This window comes from Oreochromis niloticus, linkage group LG12, assembly GCF_001858045.2.
Source record: "Oreochromis niloticus isolate F11D_XX linkage group LG12, O_niloticus_UMD_NMBU, whole genome shotgun sequence".
Classification (NCBI taxonomy): Eukaryota; Metazoa; Chordata; class Actinopteri; order Cichliformes; family Cichlidae; genus Oreochromis; species Oreochromis niloticus.
In genome coordinates, this window is record NC_031977.2 from 6,591,042 (window position 1) to 6,614,075 (window position 23,034).

At 40.3% G+C, this 23,034-nt stretch overlaps 4 protein-coding genes and 1 long non-coding RNA gene across 8 annotated transcripts in view; 2 read left to right on the top strand and 3 right to left on the bottom strand.

Annotated features, from left to right (window-relative positions):
* The first annotated feature begins 1,735 nt into the window (after positions 1–1,735).
* Positions 1,736–6,872, top strand: upb1 (ureidopropionase, beta). The gene is made up of 10 exons (XM_003448593.5): positions 1,736–2,015; positions 3,954–4,125; positions 4,403–4,490; positions 4,584–4,678; positions 4,759–4,917; positions 5,002–5,171; positions 5,441–5,522; positions 5,604–5,646; positions 6,115–6,269; positions 6,642–6,872. The coding sequence occupies exons 1-10, from the start codon at positions 1,912–1,914 to the stop codon at positions 6,723–6,725; spliced, it is 1,152 nt and encodes a 383-aa protein (XP_003448641.1). The 5' UTR covers positions 1,736–1,911; the 3' UTR covers positions 6,726–6,872.
* A 1,405-nt stretch (positions 6,873–8,277) lies between these two features.
* gucd1 (guanylyl cyclase domain containing 1) lies at positions 8,278–12,525 on the bottom strand. The gene is made up of 6 exons (XM_005472961.4): positions 12,009–12,525; positions 11,844–11,925; positions 11,496–11,661; positions 11,306–11,397; positions 10,973–11,214; positions 8,278–9,396 (listed from the first exon to the last, which is right to left on the bottom strand). Exons 1-6 carry the CDS (start codon positions 12,013–12,015, stop codon positions 9,305–9,307), a joined length of 681 nt encoding a protein of 226 aa, XP_005473018.1. The 5' UTR covers positions 12,016–12,525; the 3' UTR covers positions 8,278–9,304.
* A 441-nt stretch (positions 12,526–12,966) lies between these two features.
* Positions 12,967–18,241, bottom strand: p2rx4b (purinergic receptor P2X, ligand-gated ion channel, 4b). The gene is made up of 12 exons (XM_003448554.5): positions 16,987–18,241; positions 16,716–16,863; positions 16,524–16,595; positions 15,699–15,771; positions 15,514–15,610; positions 15,349–15,429; positions 15,098–15,239; positions 14,081–14,217; positions 13,902–13,995; positions 13,743–13,808; positions 13,557–13,661; positions 12,967–13,457 (listed from the first exon to the last, which is right to left on the bottom strand). Exons 1-12 carry the CDS (start codon positions 17,199–17,201, stop codon positions 13,425–13,427), a joined length of 1,263 nt encoding a protein of 420 aa, XP_003448602.2. The 5' UTR covers positions 17,202–18,241; the 3' UTR covers positions 12,967–13,424.
* A 200-nt stretch (positions 18,242–18,441) lies between these two features.
* On the bottom strand, positions 18,442–21,915 carry zbtb26 (zinc finger and BTB domain containing 26). Of its 2 annotated transcripts, none has more exons than XM_005472962.4 (2): positions 21,761–21,915; positions 18,442–20,399 (listed from the first exon to the last, which is right to left on the bottom strand). In XM_005472962.4, exon 2 carries the CDS (start codon positions 20,374–20,376, stop codon positions 19,057–19,059), a length of 1,320 nt encoding a protein of 439 aa, XP_005473019.1. In that variant the 5' UTR covers positions 20,377–20,399; positions 21,761–21,915; the 3' UTR covers positions 18,442–19,056. The 2 variants fall into 2 exon arrangements, with proteins under 2 accessions (XP_005473019.1, XP_025752702.1); XM_025896917.1 differs by lacking the exon at positions 21,761–21,915 and adding an exon at positions 20,563–20,764.
* A 136-nt stretch (positions 21,916–22,051) lies between these two features.
* Positions 22,052–23,034, top strand: part of LOC102076911 (uncharacterized) — a 4,454-nt gene continuing 3,471 nt past the window's right edge. For all 3 annotated transcript variants that reach the window (XR_003213169.1, XR_003213168.1, XR_269620.3), the window contains exons 1-2: positions 22,052–22,186; positions 23,028–23,034. The exon at positions 23,028–23,034 is cut by the window's right edge and continues 120 nt beyond it. This is a non-coding gene — a long non-coding RNA (uncharacterized LOC102076911). The remainder of the gene's footprint in view (positions 22,187–23,027) is intronic.

Sequence of the window (23,034 nt, forward strand, 5' to 3'; positions counted from 1 at the left end):
GTAATCTCAGTCTCTCACTGAACGTGCTCCTGTGAGTAGCCAGCAGAAATGGGTAATGCGTTACTGTAATCCGATTACTTTTTTCAAGTAACGAGTAGGGTAAGGGATTATTATTGCAAAAAAGGTAATTAGATTACTGTTACTTTCCTCTAAGAACGCTGCGTTACTAAAACCGTGATTTTTTTGCGAGAGTGTCTCATGACAATGACGTAAGTGAGTGCGACGTTCGTGGCAACAGCTGTGTGCAGATCAACAATGGATAATATATGGAGTGTGGGAGAAATTCACAAACAAACTCGCGGATTCTTCCACTGATGGCTGCGGCACACCTGCACCAGGGCAAACATCCGGCTGCTATACAGGTGAAAATAGAGCAACAGGACCGCTGAGTCTTTGATTTTATTTATTTTCTGTTGTGTTTCACTTGCATTTATTTGAAAGAGTGAGTGTAAGCACAAAAAAATATTTTATTTTATGTGCTGGAATGTGCAGAAAATAAGTTTAAATGTTAAACAAATTTCTTCCAGCCAGAGAATGTTGCATATAATTTAATTTTTGCTTGATGTATAAAGTTAAAAGATTAAAACTAATAAAACAAGTTTTAAAAAGAGACTTTTCCATTTGATTAAATTTTGTATGATGGATTATGCAGAAAAAGTAGAATTGGGCTGAAAGATCTATTGCTTTATTACCTATTCAGGTTGTAAATCGTCTTTTTAAAAAGTAACTAAGTAACTTAGTAATTAATTACTTTTGAAAATAAGTAACCAGTAAAGTAACGGGATTACTTTTGGGGGGAAGTAATCAGTAATTAGTTAATGATTACTTTTTTCAAGTAACTTGACCAACACTGGTAGCCAGCATGTCATGGAATGGGTGGGAGGTATTATCCATGATTGTCCTTATCTTGGACAACATTCGCTTCTCAGACACCACCCTAATGGAGTCCAGCTCCATCCCCACAACATTACGGGCCTTGTGGATCAGTTTATTTAGTCTGTTGGCATCTGTGACCCTCAACCTGCTGCCCCAGCATGCAACAGCATAGAGGATAGCACAGGCCTCAACAGGGATACAACAAGATAACATTAATTAGTAGGGATAGTGAAAACTTCTGTTTACGTTTGTTAGCCACTTGGCTTTGATAGCAAACAGTAGACACTGATGTAGCTTACTGAATCTTTTGGACCGTGTTCAGCACAATAATAATTAGTCAGTGTCAATTGTTGATTTGTCCTATTCTGATTGTATTAGTCGTTTGCTGTTTGTTAGGGGGGGGGCGCCAGAGGAAGTGTTCGCCCAGGGCGCCAAACAGCCTAGGACCGCCACTGCTCATAAGTCTGTCTTTCTGTATCTCTACTTATCTATTATCTATTATAGAGAGTGTTTGAACTGGATTCCATGGAAACCCCCATGCGTCACTTTTCATATAATAATCCTCCAGTAGAGCGCAGAGATCCACATGACAATCATGCCCAGTGTTTTTAAGCCATTTTCTACACTGAGGTTTATTTGTGATTAATTATTTTCATTTGCTGCACTGCAAGGAGAAAAATTAGAAAAAATTTTTTAAATTTCAATCACCAAAATGAAATTTGTTTACATTTTGCTGTTACAGAAGGATGTGGAAATATTGAAGAGTATAGCTAGTACTGCTCAGCCTGCTCCTAAGTTTGGTAACACATTTATTATTCAAGCAAACTCTTTGGTTAATCTGCAGCTCAACACAAATGCCATAGCCAGCAGTGCCGTCAGGTGTCTCGGGTCAATGAACGGCTTCCACAAACCACAGCTGGGGGCTCCTCTACTCTTTCGAAATCACTGAAGATTATATAACGTGAGTAACCCATTAAACGCACAAATACTGCTGCTTCTGCCGTCGAGCTGCAAAACCAACAGAAACCCGCAGAAATGTCCGCATGTGAGTTTGAATCTCTGGAGAAATCTCTGGAGTCCCACCTGCCAGAGGCCGAGTTGGTGGAGGTGAAACGCATCTTATTCGGGAAGGAAACAAAGTGAGTTGTTGTGCTTATACAGCATTTCTTTTAAATTTACTAAAGGAAGTATGGGGCTTTCCCGTTTCTCTTTCTTTATGTTTCCTTCTCTGTTGTACTGGTTCCTGGTAAATTATTATTCTGCTCAGTGGACTTTGATCAAGCTGAAGGATAACTTACAGCCAGCACAGAGACAGGTTTGATAAATATATAGACTAAAAAACCCTACATACATACATACATAAATATTTGGACAGAGACAACCTTTTTCTAATTTTGGTTCGGTAAATTACCAAAATGATTTTTAAATGAAACAACTCAGACTTTCAGCTTTAATTCATTGGGTTGAATAAAAAGATTGCATAAAAATGTGAGGAAGTAAAGCATTTTTTTAACACAAGCCTCTTATTTCAGGGGCTCAAACGTAATTGGACAAATTCAATAATTGAAAATGAAATGCTCATTTCTAATACTTGGTTGAAAACCTCTTGATGGCAATGATGGCCTTAATTTACGATTTTTTTGGTACACTTTAGATCAGGGGTGTCCAACTCCAATCCTCGAGAACTACTGTCCTGCAGCTTTTAGACAAATCCTTGTTCTGCAAACCTGAATCAATGAATGACTTGTTATCAGACGTTTGCCAAACTTTATGGCAAGCTGAAGAGGTAATCCAACCACTTGATTCAGCTGTGTTGGAGTAGGGATGCATCTAAAAGGTACAGGACAGTAGTGTTGTTCACTTGGTTGGCTGTTGTGAAGGGGTTTCTCATCACCATGAAAATGATTCTGCGATCATCCACCGCTGTTGTCTTCCATGGACGTCCAGGTCTTTTTGCGTTGCTGAGTTCACTGGTGCTTTCTTTCTTTCTCAGGATGGACCAAACTGTAGATTTTGCCACTCCTAATATTGTAGCAATTTCTCACATGTTTTTTTCTTTTCTGTTTTCACAGCTTAAGGTTGGCTTGTTTCATTTGCATAGAGAGCTTCTTTGTCCACCTTGTCTGTTCACAGCAAAATCTTCCAAATGCAAACACCACACCTCAAATCAACTCCTGGCCTTCTATCTGCTTTATTGATAATGACATAACAAAGAAATTGCCCACAACTGCCTGTGAAATAGCCTTTGAGTCAATTGTCTAGTTGCTTTTGGTCTCTTTAAAAAGAGGATGGCACATGTTAAGGAACTGAAACTCCTAAACCCTTCATTTAATTTACATGTGGCTACCCTAAAAATAAAAGCTGAGAGTCTACACATTATGTCTATGTCCATTATATAACTATAAAAGTAAGATGTTTCAGTTAACGGGTCAAAAACAAAACTTGTGTCAGTGTCCAAATATATATGGACTTAACTGTATGTGCAGTTTCTGTGTCCAAGCAGGCCATGCAACTCTACAGTGCATTCAGAAAGTATGCTGATCTCTTTATCTTCTCCGCATTTGAAGATTTTATTGTGCATTTACAACACTGAATACTGAAAACTAAACATGTGCATCAATAACTCCAAGTCTCCTTTTTCAGATCATCTAAAAGTATCATGTCATTTACATAAGAAGTACCTGATTCTTCACTAGTCTTCCTGTCACTGCCACTGAGAAACACCTAAACGGAGTCCAGACAGTTCAGTTTGTGATCTTGTCAGGCCAGAGAAGTACTCCAATTTGCTCTCAGAGTCCTCTCAAGCCTCTCTACCATGAAAGCCTACTTGCTCAAGTGCGTGAAAAGATGGTTGCCCACATCTCTGCAGAGGACTTCAGGAGCTCTGTCATTGTGATCAAGGGGTTCTTGAAAAGCTGCAGCCAGCTAACGAACCCTTTCTTTCCCTGAATAAAAATACTTGATAATATTATTTATTCACTTATTTTGTTTCAAAGATTTGTTTCATTTCGTTCTCAAAGCAAAGACCTGAAACACAAAAAAGAACAATGCTTTATTTTCTGAACACTGTCTTACAGGAAGCTGGACCTCCCAGCCTGTGCTGTGGAAGCTGCTTCTGAGCGAGACTTTGAGCTTAAAGGATATAAGTTTGATGCGGCACAGGAACAACTCAGGCCACCCAGAAACATCCGAGTGGGACTCATTCAGCACCACATTGTTCTGCCCACTGATGCCCCCATCCTGGATCAGGTTACTAGTTACACACTACAGTACTAACCAGAAGACCACATGTACCAAACCTGTTGCGGTACATTAGCAGAGAGATAGAAACAGATGGGAGGCTGTAAGGTGTTTGACTGAATGACCTTCTGTAAAACTCTTCATGTACATCATGGTTCAAGAGAAGTATTCAACATGTATCTGCTTAAATAATTTACCTAACCAAAAGCATCAATACCATGAATAAAACGGCTCCATTTCATTGGTAGAAGTGACTGGTGTTAATATTTCATTGCTCCCTTCACAGATCAGTGCCATGCACAGCCGAATTGGTGAAATGGTTGAGGTAGCAGCCACGTGTGGCGTAAACATTGTCTGCTTTCAGGAAACCTGGAGTGAGTGTCCATGTGCAAGAATGATAAACTTATCCAACAAACATACAGAATAGGTACCAACAGAGACTGGGTTTATGTTTCTTTCGTTATCAGCCATGCCCTTTGCATTCTGCACCCGTGAGAAAGAACCATGGACAGAGTTTGCAGAGTCTGCTGAAGAAGGAAACACCACACGCTTCTGCCAAGAGGTGAGATCGTAGAGCTTTACTGCAGCGCGGTTGATACGTTGGGGACTGCAAACCTAACAGTTCTGCAATTCCACAATTAGCTGGCCAAAAAGTACAACATGGTCGTAGTTTCACCGATTCTGGAGAGAGAGGAGTTACACGGCACCCTGTGGAACACGGCGGTGGTCATCTCCAACTCTGGAAACGTGCTGGGAAAGAGCAGGAAGAACCACATTCCCAGGATCGGGGACTTTAATGAGGTGAGTGGGTGATCTAAACGATCCACTGTGGCTGTGCAGGAACTGAAAAACTGCTGTTCTCATCGTCTTGTGTTTTCTACTCAGTCTACATATTACATGGAGGGCAACACTGGCCACACAGTGTTCCAGACACAGTTTGGGAAGATTGCTGTGAATATTTGCTACGGCCGTCATCATCCACTCAATTGGTTCATGTACAGCATGAATGGAGCTGAGATCATCTTCAACCCCTCGGCTACCGTTGGAGCTCTGAGGTAAGGGAGCCCCCCTACCCTAACCCTAACCCTAACCCATAGTAAGCTTTCTATGGTGCAGACAGCCCTTGTGATCCAGGTGTGGTGGTAACTGATAATGTGCTTTAGTCATCCATATTCCTACGTTCAGAAAAGGGTTTAATTAAATACTCAAATTGCCATACATAGACCCTGAATTCAGGTTGAAGCAATGTTATCATGAAATGTTGCTACCATTACTACATAGTATATCTAAGTAATGCGATGATAATATTGTTTCTTCTCTGCAGTGAGCCCATGTGGCCTATAGAGGCCAGAAATGCAGCAATAGCTAACCACTGTTTTACGTGTGCCATTAACCGTGTTGGGACAGTAAGTTTGCAGGAATCATTCCAACATATTTCTGATGAATGACAAAATATAAAATCATGCCAAAAATAATCTTTTCTACAGGAACATTTCAAAAGTGAATTCACGTCTGGTGATGGGAAAAAAGGTAAAGGTTTTATTTTTTTAAGTCCCAGGATGTATGCACGTATCTCTTCATATGTTGTTATCAAAAAATGACTGTATGGTGAAGTGGATGAAGCTAATTCTGCCTGAGTGAGTTAATTCTTTAAGGTGTCCTTAACGAACAGAAGAGAAAATGATTCTGTATCCAGAGCAGCACGCTCTAACTGAGAGGTCTTTTAAATCACCCTGGGTCTTTGCAGCAGGGCTGTCTGGACTATCATCAGTGCATCAGTTACATTTGGTGTTCTTGCATGGAGCTAAATCAGGGTCAAAAATTTTATTGATTTGAAAAAGTGTTTTTTTTTGTTTTTGTTTTTTTGCAGTTTTTGGGCTTGAATAAAAATAATTTCTTCTGAATAAAAAAAATCATGTTTCAATTTTTTAAATATTAAAACTTCAAATCACTTTTTCAAATCACTAAACTTTTGACTCCATTTTCTGGCTTTTTCAGCTCACCACGACTTTGGACATTTTTATGGGTCCAGTTACGTGGCAGCTCCTGACGGCAGTCGCACGCCAGGCCTCTCTAGGACCCGGGATGGGCTGCTCGTGGTAGAAATGGATCTCAACCTAAATAGACAAATCAGTGACAAGTGGAGTTTTAAGGTAAATTTAGCGAATTGTAACCTTTTTAAAATGTTAGAAATTTTGATTAGAAATAAAGTTTCATTAATTATTTTTGAATGCATGTAATTCGGTCCAAAAACAAAGATAAGAAGAACAGTATTTCCCTCAGAAATCCTTGAGCGTAATGAATGAGTGCCACAAAAAGATTATATGTATGCAGAATTCAAATATGTCTGTATGTCTGCTGCTACCACACCTGTATCTGCATCCTCCAATTCTCCAGGTAGATTATGCAAAAGCTTTGAAGATGCTGTGTTTTTATTTATTCTTGCAATGATTGGATGGTTGTACATTCACTTCAGCTATTCTTTGCAACCTTGACTGACTTCTTCAGTGTCTTTTTCTTTGCAGATGACTGGACGGTACGCGGAGTACGCAGAAGAACTTGCCGAAGCTGTTCAGCATGACTTCAAACCCAAAATAGTAAAAGAGTAGAACATATTCTACAAATAGTGCACATTTATTATAGCCTATTTCAGCAGGAAACATGCTCAGTTCAGATTTAATTTGACACAAAGATCATGTCTGTCAGACTGACTGATTTCTGTCATTTAATGTGATAAAACAACATTCAAAGTCAAACCTTTGTCCTGTTCTCATTTGAACTGTCGGACTGAACCACTGCTGAATTAAAGGTCGCCTATGAACCTGGTGTTTCAAATCTCCTTTTAAATCATTGGCTATAATAGACATTTTCCTACAGGCCACAGTGGCTTTTGAATTGGCATTACAGCCCGGGCCCTCCTGTGGCAGACAGCTAACAAGGGGAATGGTGCCACCAGGGCTGAAATGCAGCGGCGGCACAGCCCGCATAGGTGTCCAGGGTGTGACAAGGCTAAAAGACAAGAGAAAGACAGAAGAGCATGACAGCGAGACAATGAGCTCTTCATTGTACCTTTTCTAAAATCTCTTTGAGCTACCCAAGTTGTCCAAGTTCAAGTAAATTAAAATAAGTGTGGATTTAGCTTGGGCTTTGGACTTAGTTGTAGTGGTTAAAATGCAGTGTAAAATAACTTAAAAGTACTTTTTAATGGTTTAGAAAAGATAAAAGTGATTCACTGTTTCAAACAACTGATTCTTATCATTTCATTCAGAATTAACAATTAAGTCCTCTTAAGGAAGTTATCTGGGTGAGAAGTAGGCCTGAGATGGAAAATCAGGATAGACATCATTTATTGGGATCTGCTGTGCACATTTTCACCTCCATGTTTTTACTCTTGTACTCTGCTGGAGTCACTTTAAGTAATTCATGGCTAAAATCAATGCTTATTTATCTAATACTGGGTCTCAATTCAGTTTGTCCTCTGAAAGAAATTGTTTTGGCCTCTGCCCTTTCAAGGCCGCTACATTTAAAGCAGCTATTTTGCGATAGGTTGCAAACACAAGTTTCAGATACCAGGTGGGTGGGGCTTCTGTTGTTTCAATTACCATATTGGGAATATACTGACATCATATAAAGCAAAAAGCAAAAGAGAAGTGACTGGAAATGGAGTGTTTAGACCAGTCTAGTTCAACTTGTACATATACTAACATCCTTATTTGAATACAATAAACATTCCTTTGAGAGTTTGGTTCACATTGATGCAATAGCCTCACTTGATGTGAATCTCCAGTTCCACCACATCAAAAAGGTGCTGTACTAGATTTAGGTCTGGTGATTGTGGAAGTGATCTGAATAAAGCAAATTGATGCTCAAGAAACCTGCTTGAGATGATCCGAGCTTTGTGAGCTGGCGTGTCATCTTGTTGGAAGCAGCTATCAGAAGATGGGTACACTGCGGTCACAGACGCCTGACCGAACTCATTTTTGTGTTTAGGTGTGGAGACGACGCTGGAGTTTAGGCAACAGCAAATCTTTATAATTCCCTTTTAAACAGTGTCCCAACTACACAACACCTGATGTTGTTTATATAAGATTTGACCTATAACATGAGGTTTAAGGTATTAGTTCATTAATAAACCTATATAAAGCAGACGAAAATAACAAGGCTGTTCAAATGTTTTAATCACAACATATAATAAATGCTCTATCTATACTGAATAAAAAAATAAAGCTTGTGGTTTTCACCCAAAAGCACAACCAGACAGGACCCACATTTCCTTGATTCAGAAAAGAAATATAATTTAAATAACATAATCGTGTCTGGTATGAAAGTGTAGTGCAAAAACATGTAAGTTAAAAATAAAACTCCGTGACAATGCGTAAATGACCTCGTCTTCATTTACAAACCAAAACGACTTATCCTACTGCTAACGCGTGCATGTATCCGGCACATTCCCCAAAGGCACAGGACACATGTGGAGCTGCTTTTCCAGTGAAGCAAATGAATCCGGTGAAGTCACGTTTCATCTTGTCCGTGCCGAGTGTCCATGAGTTCCATACATCTATGGAGTATTGCATTGAACTTGCTTCATCATTTGAGTCACAATTTAGAGCATTAATTACCTGATACTCTCGTGACTTGCTTCCTGTATTTCCCTGTTTACAGAATCGTCTGATTAAAATGCGGTGAGTCGGGTGGATTTTTAAAAGGCAGGTAGAGGCGAGGCTGGGGGGGGGGATGAGCAGCTTCACATTAACACTGAGCAGAACAAAGAAATTAACACTCCAAGTATTATCAACATCAGCCCTGAATTATGTGCACACAATTTCCTGGTAAATTCTACTCTTGCTCATGTTTCCCGCAGTTCTGCCACAGTTGTGCAAGTCTGTACACTCAGTGTGAGATTCCAATACAACTGCAGTCATTAAAAATTTCCACATATAATATCTGTTCATCACAAAAACAGAAATAAAAAGATCCATCCTGGATTCCTAATTCTTCCCACGGTGAATCATTCAAAGGTTAAGTAGTGTTGGCATATACAGTACATGTATATATGTGAGCAGGCATTTTGGCACCGGAGGAAAACAGCCTGCAAAAGGGGGATCTGTGACAGCAGACAGGAGGAGGTGTCACTAGACTGGGGATCTGCAGCATTTTGATATTCCTATAATGAGAAAATCCAAATCCATCAACTCTCTTTAAAGACGAACAGGATGTCCTCGTCCGTCCCATAGCTGCGTCGAGCTTCCTCAAAGTTATTGACGCTGGTGCAGCACACCCCTAAAAACACACACAGATCTTTCAGCTCCAAGTTAAATAAATAAAAACACATTTATAAATAAGCTGCTCAAAGAGTGTACTCTGGGTCTGCTTCCCACTGTTAGCTCTATATGTTCATGGACTGCTATAAAACTCACAGGTGCCCGTACAGTGATTACCACCAGCCATGGTGCTTATACATAATGTCTCAACACCTGCTGGATTACCATGAAATTTGATCCACACCCTCATGTCTCCCTCTGGATTCATTAGAATTACTTTGGATTAGTGCTGGGCCTGAATATATTATGTTGACTATGCTGAAGCAATATGAGAGTGGACCTTTAGTAAGTGTACACCTTTCTCATGCACGACTCCATTTATATGAAACAACAAATAAGACTCTGATCAACAGAGTCTTGCTTACGGAAAAAACAATGACTTGTGAAACATGAACCATGTCTAACTCCAGAAACTGCACAAATACAGCACTGAACATCAAGCCAGGCAGCATAAACTTGTGCTACCAGCTTGAATTGACTCTGTCACTACTAAGGAGGATGAAGAAAAGACAGCACAGTTGCCCCACAAATTGAGTCCGCCGTTTAGAGGTTTATCTGTTTTTAAAAAAAGAAACCCACTTAGCTTTTTTTTTTTTTCTGCATTTCTGTCGTTCACCATGTGAGGGGTTCAGCTCATGCAGTGACATGGAACCAAGCAAGGCAAAGATAACAGAGTGCTCAGAGCTAACAGGTATTCTTCCTGATAACTGAATAATTCATACACCAGTATTACCATACCCCCAGTCCCCCCCCCCCCCCCCCAAAGGTTTGTTTATGTTAATGGAAACATTGACGTTCACGAATCACATGATGGCTGAAAACAGCTGCAACAAAAAGTGGCATTACACCAAAGCTGAAAGCAGAGCAGCTGCTGTTTAAGGACTGACTCCATCACTGTGTGCAAAAATGTAACCTTTCTTAGTCTAAGCCTAACAGTAGGTTTTATTTTAATTTTATCATTTTATCATATATATTTTATTTCTGAGGATTCCTTAAAAAGAACAGCTTACAGAACTCAAATTAAGAGGATTTTGCTATAGTGTTATTCATCCATCCATCTATTTTCTTCTGCTTTCAAATCGGTCTCTTGACCATCTGCAACAGGGCGAAGTACACAGTAAACGGGTGGGGGTGGGGGACCTTCTTGCTGTGAGGCAACAGCAGGATGATGGCCATCCTGATAATTCCAGTGTGACATGAAGACTTTAGGAGATACCGGCCTTTGAGATTTTTTCTTTTTAAGTGAATGGAATCAGGCAGCAGTTACTTGTGGTGCTCAAAACACCAGTGAGCACATTTGTGCACCCAGTATGGATTTGTGTGAAATATTAAAATCTAGATCAATCTAGAAGATCACCCGCAAACCTTGAGCCATCCACTTCTCTGGCAGCTTTTCTACAATAACTTCCACACAACGAGCAGTGTCATGACAGGTAAGGTTAAGGAGGATTCACATTTAGTAAGACTTTCTCTTACTTACCACAGATTAATTTCAGTTAGAGTTATAGTAGAAGTAGAAATACAAGTATACTCACGGTCAGAATACGCTGGGTTATTGTAGAAGATGGAGCCAGTGGTTCTGTTGAAGCCACACACAACCACAAAGTGACCCTGATAGTCCGGCTTCCTGCAGAAACACTTCTGACCCACGGGCATGAAGCAGCAGTATTTGACAGGCTGGGAGCACAGTTCACATGTCAACACCACAGCATTGACCAGCACTATGGCAACGTGGCCCTGCTCCAGATGAGACTGGATTTCCTGAACTGAAACAGAACTGTGAGAAGGCACACACAACTGAGGTCATATATTTATTTTAAGGTACTGAAAAAAGTAGGCGGGTAGATTAAAATCAACAGGAAGCTCACCATTTCTTCACCACCACACCTTTGCTCTCCGCTTTAAGGAAGAGCTCATTCACTCGGTTTTCTTCAGTATCAAAATGCTTCTTGTAAAAGGACTGTAAACAACAACAAAACATCATCAAGACACAATCATAGATAACTATCAAACTGTTCAAAACAGGCTAGAATTACACTGTTAGTTTGTTCTACATACCTGGTTTTTAAAGCCCTTATCTACACCCAGAGTCTGTGTACAAAAGCAGTGTTTGATTCCTAGATGGCACATGAGGTAGGCCAGGTCGATAGTCCACACACTTTCTGTCAGCTTCAGATCCCAGCACGCCCTCTGAAACTCATCATCGCTGACAGGGTGGAGGTACCTGCACATTCAAACAACCGGAGTGTGAATCCCTCACACAATGTCAAGGCACCTTTGATTTGCAATTCAGAAAAGAGCCTGCTGGCAGGCAGTGCAGGAAGCACTGCAGTCCGTATGGCAGATACAGTACATAGTGCAATAAAAACATGACTTCTGAAGGTAAAAACCTTGATGTGCTCTTACTTGAGGACCATCCTGGAGCAGGCTAAGCCACAGTCCCAGTGGTACAGCTGCCGGATAACAGGAACATCCAGCAGGACATCATCTGAGTAAACCGAGGAGTTACTTTCACACTTGAACAAAACAAACACTAGCGCTGTCACAAGACTGATTCACGGTTTCACTCACCTGTCATTCTGCTGGTTTCTTTCTCTCACAGACCGCCCGCTAACTAACTCAGTACCAGCTGGTCAGTCTTGTTTGCAGCAGTGAGGGCGAGGCTGGGTGCCCTCATCGATGCTAACTAGTTAAAAAAAACTAGCTCCCCGACTACAAGCGTCCAGGCTAGCACTATTTATCGCTCTGTTACCGATAAAACGCGCACAGCTCTGTGACTCACGCCGCTGCGAGGCGCACACACATAACTAACAAGAAAAACAGCAACAAAAACTCATTTTCAGGACGGTTTTCCGTGCCGACACTTCGAAGCGAAACGCTCCTCCGCTTCTGTGTTTACTCGCGTACTGAGACGCTTCTTGTGTTTGGTTGCGTCTTCAGTAAAGTTATACTGCCACCATGTGGTCTGGAGGAGACTTGAACGCTTCTTATGAAAACTCTATCGACGCACTTTCAGTACTATGTACTTGAACCATTGATTTGAAATATTTTTAGACAAACTTTAAGTATTTCAGGACTAATCCTACTATTCACTACAATTTCAAACGGACGATGTTTTTTTAATGTATACTTCTCACTATAAGTCATGTGATTAGAAGGAGACGGGAAATTCAAACGTCTTCAAGTGTTAAAAAATGTATTCATAGCAAAAGGAAAAAACAAAAAACAACCTCCCCCACCACCACACACAATTTTTGATGTAGAATATAAATAAAGCTATGAAGCTATGATTGGTGACATTATTGGGCACTTAGCAGTTTAGGCTACTTATGCTGAAAATCAGAGTGATTAGTATAAAAATAAATAATCTTGGATACATATAAATGTTTTCTATCGTAGAGAGGGGGAAATAATCATATAAGACAATCTGTTATAAATCAGTATTGGCTCATAAAATACACCATGTTGTGCCAAGATTATGGCATATATGAATGATGATGATTCCATGTTCTAATGCATTATACAAATACTCTGTAACTATACTCCCATTTATTTTCACACAATTACATGTTTTTCACTCAATTCATATTACTGAATACAATTACCTGGTAACTGATAATGCATTATTTTGGGTGAAACTACCCAAAAGTGCAAATAAATCAAATCAAATAATTTCCGCAAGCTGTAAAAGAACATATTAATGCATCAGTAATTAGTAGCCCAGTGCTATATTTCATTCTGAAATAGTTCAATCTCCATCTTTGCTGCTGGTATTATAATTATATTTTGAAGATTACACATTTATACTTTTACTAGTGAGTGTTTTGTAGCTGCTACTTAAATAAAAGCCAGAGTTCTTCCTCCATCACTGTTTATCCTCCTTCTTTCTATTTACACATTTTATGGTTTCAGTGAAGTACTCAAATGATGTTTTAATGTCACGTTTCATGAGGATTCCCATTTCTCTGTAGAGAAATGTTGCTCCTGCTACTGGGTTCCATAGGTGGTGCCCATTGACACCTGTGTTACAGAAAAACACAAACAAACAGACCAACATTTAACATCTTAGTCAGTACTAATTAAGTTCATCAGTGAAAGTGAAGGAGAAAAGTCCCTTACCGATGCACTGTCTGCATCTTCAGTGAGATGTGTTGTTTTGTGTCTGCTGTAAAGATCTCGTTTCCTCGAGCAAGTCACCAAAAACCAGTCAGCAACCACAGGCACCTGAAGGAAAATAGGCAAAATATAAAAAATCTGGTGTTTCATCACTTATACGGATGCTAGTTTGAACATTTCTCTTCTCACCAAACTGAGGAACGACAAGGCTGCACCCAAGTTCACTATGGTTGGAACGATGGAAAATCTTCCTGCCTGTAAGAACCCCAAACTACCGTAAGACTAAAGTAAAACCAAGGAAGGTTCTTGATAAAATCATTGCTGTTTCAAGATTTATTCAGGCCTCACAGTTCCAAACACAATGACGTCAAAGCGGATCCCGTAAGCTTTGATCAACGTTCTGGTTTCCTCTCCATCTGCTGTCTTGTAGTATTTAGCAAATCTAAAAGACAGAAGTTTTAGCAGTTCTTTTATTCAGCCTTATACATTCATCAGTAAGCATCTGTTAAAAAATAAAATAGTTTCACCTAAAGTTGTAACCAGGGGCCACATTGTTGACAGGGTGTTTGTTGTCCAGCCTCCGGAAGCTGTATTTAGGTAAACACTCCCCTGCCCACCAGTCCAAATCGCAGCTCCAGTCAATAAGAATACCAAGGATGCCCCCCTGTAAAACCAATCACTCAGTTCAGGTTTATTCAATTAGCACCTTTAAAATTAGGTTAGGGCTGTACAGATGTAATTAAAGACAACAATTAAAATATGATAGTCACTACAAAAAGTAGTGATTGGAGAAAAAACAATTACAAAGAATGGTATAAAACTAGTACACGCCTATGCCACAGTATTTTAATGACTGCTCGTGCTTTTGGCCTTGAAACTGAAATAGTAAAATGCGTTTTATTGTAGGAGCATAAATGCAAAAAAAAAAAAAAAAAAAAAAAAAGGTTAAATGGCCATTGCTAGGTGATGGGTAGGCAACCATGATCATAATATATATATATAGATAAGTACCTGTAAGGACCTAAAATTTGGTTGAAAACACCAACTATAATTGAAAACAGTGTAAGACTTACAATAATTATTAAGTTCAAATATGGCAATGCTGAATGAAAATGTTAACTTATAGCCGCTTTTCAGAGTTTAAAGAGACAACATTGTAAAACAATGTATCCTACAATGATGATGAAACAGCTACATAAAAATAAACCATGTAATGTTGCTCAACCACACTAAATGGAAAGCCAACAAAATAGCTTTAAGAGTTCAGCATTTCCAGCTGTTCTCAGCTCCTACGGCAGACTTTAATCGCAGCACAGAGCACAGAAGCTAAAAAGGTTTTTGCCTTGTGATCTGGGGTGACCACAGAGAACATAAAAAATGCATACATTACACTAACTGTGGGAGTGACTATCAGACGGGAGCCTGGGAACCTGAGGGCTGTACTGGCTCACATCCTGCTTATGAGACATATATACTGGAGGAAGACCATACAGGAACTTGAACAATGAATTCCAGTACAGAAAGACAACGATCATTCGATTCACCTTCACAGCCATGTCTTGAAAATCCTCCCCAGCCTCTGAGACAATATCCTTGAGTCTGAATATGGGACAGTGTGGGTCTGTGAGACGGCTGAATTCACACCTCTTCAGGTATGAGGAGTTCACATGAGGCAGTATGTTTCTTCTGGAGGAAGGAGGACAAGGCTCCGGTTTAATAGGGAAAAACTGTGACTCTGTATGTTTGCTTAAGCATCTACAGATCTCCCTCTTACATTCAAATGCAGTTCACCGACCTGTGAAAGTTGAACTTTGGGTACGTGATGCTGTTTTTGATCAACACGGTGAAGTTTTCTGCTGCAGCCAGCAGCGCATGCCTGTCGGGACATGAAACGACACATCAAGCCTCCACAACACTGCAACTAGTAACAAATATTCTAACATGGTAAATGTGCTCTTACTCAGGCAGCTTAGTGTCTATTTCAAGTGGGCACCATGAGAGCACTTCACAGGTCCGTGCAGTGGTGGAGTAGTTCTCACACAGTCCCGTCTGTATACCTGGGTGGAAAATTATTTTCATGCTGAGTTTTTGGTGCGTGAGGCCACAAATATTAAAGGGGCTGTATCATCAGGGAGGAAAGCCTACCGTTGCCCCGGGGATCACTGTGTCCCTCGACACAGTTGCAGTCATCCACACAAATAGTTGATGGGCTTGGAAGCTGCAGGAGAATCTCCAGTGTTAATGTGTACAAGGGAACGTGAAGTTAAAAATCCTAAATTAATTTCACAAAACATTTTTAAGCAATAATATGCAAAACAATTAAATAAATAAATACATTTTTAAATGCTGGATGTAGAAAATATGACACAAACTGATTAATTACATTTTTAAATTAATTAAAAATCTTTGTCGGAAGCTCTCAATTTAAAAAATTGTCTAGAAACTGTTTCTTTTTTTCAGGCTTTAAAGGGTTAATGCAAACATTAAAAAGTATTTAATACTTAACCCTTTAAAGCCTGAAGTTTCTTGAGTTTCTTGAGTTTCTAATTAACTTCTAATTAACTCAATTTCTTGAGTCTAATTAACAATTTTTAATTAGATAAGTATCCATTTGGCTATATGAGTTTTAATTTGTGCCATATTTCCTGCATCAGGTATTTTTGTGCAATTTACTTGTCGTGGGAAAAAAAAAAAAATCACACTGACGTGTAGAAGTCTCAAAAACTCACATAAAACATGATACACTTGACTTTAAAGGGTTTATAATCATATTTTTGATTTCTGCCAACTGAAAAACAATAGCCACAAAAATGTAGAAATCAAAAAAAAGAAGCTGTTAATACTTTACAATGACCATGTACTTGGCACTCTAATGGTCTTCACCACTGGTTGTGTGAGTTTGGCAAGACATTTCCAACCCTTGGCTCTGGGCCTGGTTATAGGATCTGTTTTGTAACAGCAGTGACTCACCTCGGGACAACGTGACTGCACTTGTTTTGGGGTCACAACCATATTCGTCAGCACAAAGAATGAATGATCGCCCTGTCAGAAAGTAGAGCAGGGAAAACGTTTCCAGGGAATGAAAAAAGCCAAAACCTGTTGTGCTGTTCTTCCCCTCTCACATATAAAATGACAGAAATGCTAAAATGCATGTTTCAGTACCTGAGGAGGGATAATGTAATCAGCCACATCCCAAAAACGAGGCTCCGTGTCAGATGTGTTGGTGAAAGCGAAACCTTTCACTTTCGTGGTGACGGTGCTGATGACAGTATCTGTATCCTGGTAGGCCTTCTGCACCACACACACATACCTACAGCAGGTTCGCAGAAACGTCTGAGTTTAACTGTGCAAGCAAAAACATCATTTCATAATCCACATATTTCCCACATCCCCAACCAATCAATCCCCTTCTCTGATTTTATTGGGTACTTACCCAACCACATACATCACCACCAGGAATTGGGTGAACCTGAACACAAATCCTACACCTAAGCTGGGAATAACCAGCGTTTTTGGTGTTTCGTAGTCAAAAGCATAGTGCAGGAATCTCTTGCAGCAGCCTGCTGACTTGCTCATGGCTACACCACGAACCAGTGAAGATATGAGAAACAATGACGACTTGACAAAGCCGTCCTTATTCAAATTCATTAAATTCAAATCACATTTACTGCTCGGCAGATCCAATTTTAAGCATAGTGTTTTTACACTAACTCCAACATAGTTTAGACAACTTAGTACAGGTAAACATGCGTAGTAAACTTAATCTATGCTGACATTAGACTGTTGGACATGTTCAGGTATATTCCTGTAAATATGAATTCACGGGGGGGTGGAGCCTATCCCAGCTGTCTTAGGGCGAGAGGCTGGGTGCACCCTGGACAGGTCGCCAGTGGCTAATTTAACAAATTTTCATAAATTTCACTCCTACCTGTTATCAGTTTAACTTGATATAAACACATCTCCCTTTTCTCACCCTCAACAGGTTGTGTCGGATGGCTGCCCATCCACGAGCCTGGTTCTGCCAGACGTTTCTACCTGTTATAAGGGAAGTTTGCCAATTGCTTGCTTATAAACGGTCAGCTTATTATTGGGGACTTCTCGCAAATGTTGTGGGGTCTTTTACCTTAGTGCGCAAAGTGCCTTAAAGTGGCTGTTGCTGGGAGTGCTATATAAATCACATTACATTTAAAATTCTAAAAAAAAATATAGTTTATGTTTACTGATTATTTGTTGTAAGATAACAAATGAATAATGATATACCAAACTGCATAGCATTAAATGCAAAATTTCAGTTGGTCCATTATGATGACATAAATGGAAATATAAAAATATACAAAACACACTTTACTAGGTGCGGGCTGTTGATAAAATTTTTAGTGCGGTAAAGTTATTATTATTATTATTGTTTGTTACTTATTAACTCAAAAGTTTTTATGACGAATCATGTGGACCCATGTGGTAAATAAACCAGTTCCAAAGTGAGCAAAACGTTGCTGCAAACCAGGTCTAACAGGTTCTTACTGCCATCTCTGCTGTTCAACATCGGATACACACTGAAAGCACAGTATTAGACATAATATTTGATTTCATTTTGTGAAGAGGTGCAGGACGGGGGCGCTGAAACCTCTCTTTAAAAGAGTACAGCACCTTCTTTCAAAATGTGGAAATACTGAAAGTGCAGGAAACACAGAACCCTTTGTTGAAACAACTCACCAGAAATTTCCATGCCACTTTCAGATACTGCCAACTCGATCTGATTAAAAATTGTAAAAACAAGCACACACTGAGAAAGACATTGGCTATTACTACAGACTGGACACTAACATGGGAATTTTCTGTTGTGCGTGAATGATGAAGTCATGAGTAACGTAACAAAACAAAAGCAACATTAGTTAAGAATATTTCTTTATTCGTAACTCACATTGACTTCCATGAACACAGGACAGATACAATGTCACTTTGGTCCAATAGTACCTCAGATATAAATTCTATTAAAAAAAGAAGACCCCTTAGGCTAACAGACACTTTGGCCACCAAGACAAAATGACATAGCTTGCCTTATGTAAAATAATGTTGCATCTCCACTCTTTCAAGTTTCTCCTAAGTCCACGTTGCCATAGTCATACAGTTTAAAAAGTAATCATACAGCAGATTGTGCACACAATATAAAAATGGATACTGTTCATTCTGCACTTTTTTAAAGGACAGGGTAGACACAAAGACATGGCAATGCATTAATAAAACTAACGATGTTCAAACATTATGATGTGTTTCAGTGTTTTTCAATTTTCAAGTATGAGATGAAGGCATCTACACTGTATTGTACAAAAGAAAGACAAACAGTCCACAGTAATGAAGCTACAGTGATGTGCCGATCAGAAAAACTTTGTTCATGTTTGTATCCTTTCGGTAACCCATCATCCATGTCAGTGAACGTCTCACTCACGTGGCCGCCTTTGTTACTGTGTTCTCAAACAGCACAGCCAGTAAACCCAAAGTGATCTCATATTCGTCCAAATTCAAAGTCCACCCCGCCGTCGTGCAGGCTGCCTTCATTTGCATTATCGAAGCTGTTCTTCCCGTGGATCTGTTTGAGGTGCTTGCGGAGAACTGGCTTGTGAGCAAACACCATGTCACAGTAGTTACAGCGATGCGGCTTATCTCCGCTGTGCAGGTTTAGATGATCCAACAACGAGCACTTCTGGGTGAAGGTCTTGCCGCAGATCTTACACTGGAAGGGCTTGATGCCGGCGTGAACGCGCATGTGCCGGTGCAGGTTGCCCTTTTGCGTGAAGGTCTTGCCGCACAGGAGGCACATGAAGAGCTTGTGCATCTTGAGGTGGTTGGCGTAGTTCTCGAGTTGGCGAAAGACTCGGGCGCACTTGGGGCACTGGTGGTACCACTGGAGAGGCTTGTCATAGTTCCTCTGGTGTCCGCTGTGTTTCTCTGCAGGTGGAGATGAGGGAGGAGGGCTAAGTGGGTATCCCGCCACGCCAGGCGGAACCGCCATCTCACTGCTGCGGCTGTCGACGGTGGAATTAATGAGCGAGTGCTGGGGCTCAGGGGAGTGGAGCTCTGCAGGAGGGCTGGTGGAGAAGTGACCGGTGATAGAGTTCTCTGCAACATCAGACACAGACTCCACCTTTACTATAGTGATGTCACTCTCCACTATGCCTTGCCTTGGACGCCTGGTCAAGATCTGGACAGGGCTTTTGGGCTGTATAATCACATCATCATCTTCGCTTTCATCATCGTTATTATCCTGCTCCACCTGCTCCACTACCTCTTCCTCCTCCTCCTCCTCTTCCTCCTCCTCCTGATGGACAGTCCGCACCTGAGAGCGCTCCTGTTCTATCTTTGCCTGGGAGGATAAATTCTCCTCCCTCTTCTCCCTCCGCATGTTTACATCCACCTCCAGCTGGCGTGGAGCCTGTGGTTTGATGAACTTGCTGAGGGCCTGAGTGCACTGCTCTACGATGTGGCCCATCTGGAGGAAGCTGGCCACTGTCAGGTAATGCACCAGCTCCAGCTCAGGAAACTCCAGCTGGCCAGTGTAGCAGGACAGCAGCAGCTGTCGGCCAACTTCTGCCTCCTGGATCATAGAGATCTGGACCTCCCTGGAGTCCTGCTGAAGGATGAACTGGTCCCTTAAGAAAGAGGAGCCAGCAGCAAACACCACTTTGTGACCAGGGACCTCCAGCTGGTTGATGCGAACAGTAACATCGCAGAAGCGCCTCTGGTGTCGCAGAAGGTTCATCTTCTGTAGCATGGAGTCTCCAAATGTGGAGAAGCGGAACTGCAGAATCACTTGGTTCTGGGCCATAGTGAACCAGGGGACCACAGCAGCTGTAGCAGACCAACATGAAAATACAAAGACTGAATATCTCTCCTAGGAATAGGCTACTATAAATTTTGAGAATCAAGTCTAGTTCTAAGGCAGGGGTGGGGGACTCCAAGCCTCAAGGGCCAGTGTCCTGCAGGTTTTAGATATCACCCTGGGTCAACACACCTGAATCAAATGATTAGCTCATTTCCAAGCCTCTGGAGAACTTCAAGACATGTTGAGGAGGTAATTCAGCCATTTAAATCAGCTGTGTTGAATGAAGGACACATCTAAATCCTGAAGGACGCTGGCCCTTGAGGCCTGGATTTCCCTCAACCCTGTTCTAAGGTCTTGCACTATCCGGACACCGATTACAATTTTTAACTTTAGGTGGCAGGTGGTTTTACCTGGATGTAAACATTTTAAAGATTTTGTTAAAAAATTTAAAATATATATATTTTTATATATTTTATATATATATATATATATATATATATATATATATATATATATATATCTATATTTATATATATATATATATATATATATATATATATATATATATATCTATAGTTTATATATATATATATATATCTATAGTTTATATAATTAACATCACCTGTGTCAATTACAGCCATACCAATTATAACCACAACAATCAACCTTGCGTGTGCTGCCTGGATAGCGCGAGACCAGACTCGATTCACAAACCGGTCAATTTAATAATTACAAGACTATCGCTTTCAAAAGTTTCTTAGTTAGCGGTTATCTTTCAATGCTCTATTGAAAATGACTGTCCACGCTTTAATTCGGCGTTGACCACTGTAACATAAGAACAAACAAAACATGCTGATTTAAATCGGCTGCTACTATAAACTGCTTTTCACGGTGGTAACATCATTGACGAGCAATATTTAAATTAAATATGAAAGTGTTGAATAGCCATTAGAGCCTTACGCGGAAACACATTAAAAGGAAAAGTGGATGTACTGATGATACAATATTGCCAGAATGTACCGATAAACAAGACAATATGAAATTATCGGTCTGTTATATGCGAACACTGCAACTTGACTATCGTTCTCTGAGTATATTAGCGTAGCGCCCAGCTAACGCAAGGTTAAAGTCTGGCCTTTATTTAGAGTAAACCTGAGTAAATCCCCCCCCCCCCCAAAAATACATTACTCTGGTATAACACGACCAAGGCTAACGTTAGCTGTACTGTAGCTAAATGGCATCAATCACGCTCTATGTGTCCCCTCGGCCTACTCCTTACTGTTCAGCCAGCCGCCCAGGCTGTCCTATAACATGCTTCACTGTTGCTTTATAACGAGCTATAAAACGGCACTTTCACTTTTTCCTCGCAGTACTGAGTGTTGCGTACCTGCTTAAGCCCTTGTAAACAAACTGGTTTGTGATGCTGTAGGTGAGACGTTGGCCTGTCTGGGGGATATGAGGGAGCTGCTCCGGATGCAAAACACCTTTAAAGGCCCAGTACACTCATCTCTCGGCTTCTCTCTGGAAACGCGTTCCACATTCAAATATGCCCCAAAATACTGTTTAGGGGTAGTATTCCAGCCCCATCGTTAATACGCCATCTTTTTCTCCGTAAAATTGTCGTTTGCTTTCAAATATCAGTTATCTTCCAGTGCACTGGAGAGAATGAGCTAGATATCCACGAGATTGAAACATTTCAGTTTTTCCTGTAAACGAATGTGTTTTATTAAATGAGGGCAGGCGAGAAGTCGTGTGTGGGGTGACTGAATGAGACTCTGGCTGGAAGGACCATATTGGGCTTCATCTCTGCTGTGTGGGTATTTTCACAGTGCAGTGTTACTGGCTTGCATGTATTCTGGTTTGCGGTGTGTGTGGATCCTTTCGAGATCATATAATTGGTGTGGACAGATTTGTTAGCTTCCAGGCTCCATCAGATCTGTCATCAGGTTCAGTCTCTGCTGAAGGTCCCAAGTTTAACCTTTGTAAAATAACGTAATTTTTCAGTATTTCTTGTGGCAGCAAATTTTTTTTTAGGTCTCTAACAGATAATCGATTATTATTATAATTTAGTGGTTTGCAGGTGAATGATTTCAAGTGCTCACAGCCATAGAATAAGCTCAAGGTGTGAAGGTGATCTGAAAGGTTACACTCCTTTTGCAAGCCTAGAATAAAGCGAGCTGGTAGTTGAATCTTGAATTGAAATCTGTGGAAGAATTTTAACAGATTTGACTTGTGATCCTATACACACAAGGACCACTATGTCAAACCAGTGATTTATGGTCCCCTGTCAAATGATTTATGACTTGGGGAATAATAAGTGTTTATGACAGTCATAATTTTTATGAATATCATAAAATTATGATACGTCATAACTCTTTAGTGATCAATAATGACATTCACAAAAAATATGATCATGAAAATATGGGCTAGGATGATGAATAGGATTTTTGAGATAGAAATGGACTATGGGATCATTCATAATGGTGTGCTGTTGTCATTTTAGGCCAACAAGTAAACTTTTTAGACAAAAAGTTTCATATTAGTAAATGTATTTTTCTGTAGGTGGCCAAGAAGTTGATAAAACTAAAACACAGAGAGACAAAGAATATGTAAAATTGTTGTTATTAACTGAGGGATGATTTTACTTTGTGCAGCAGAAGT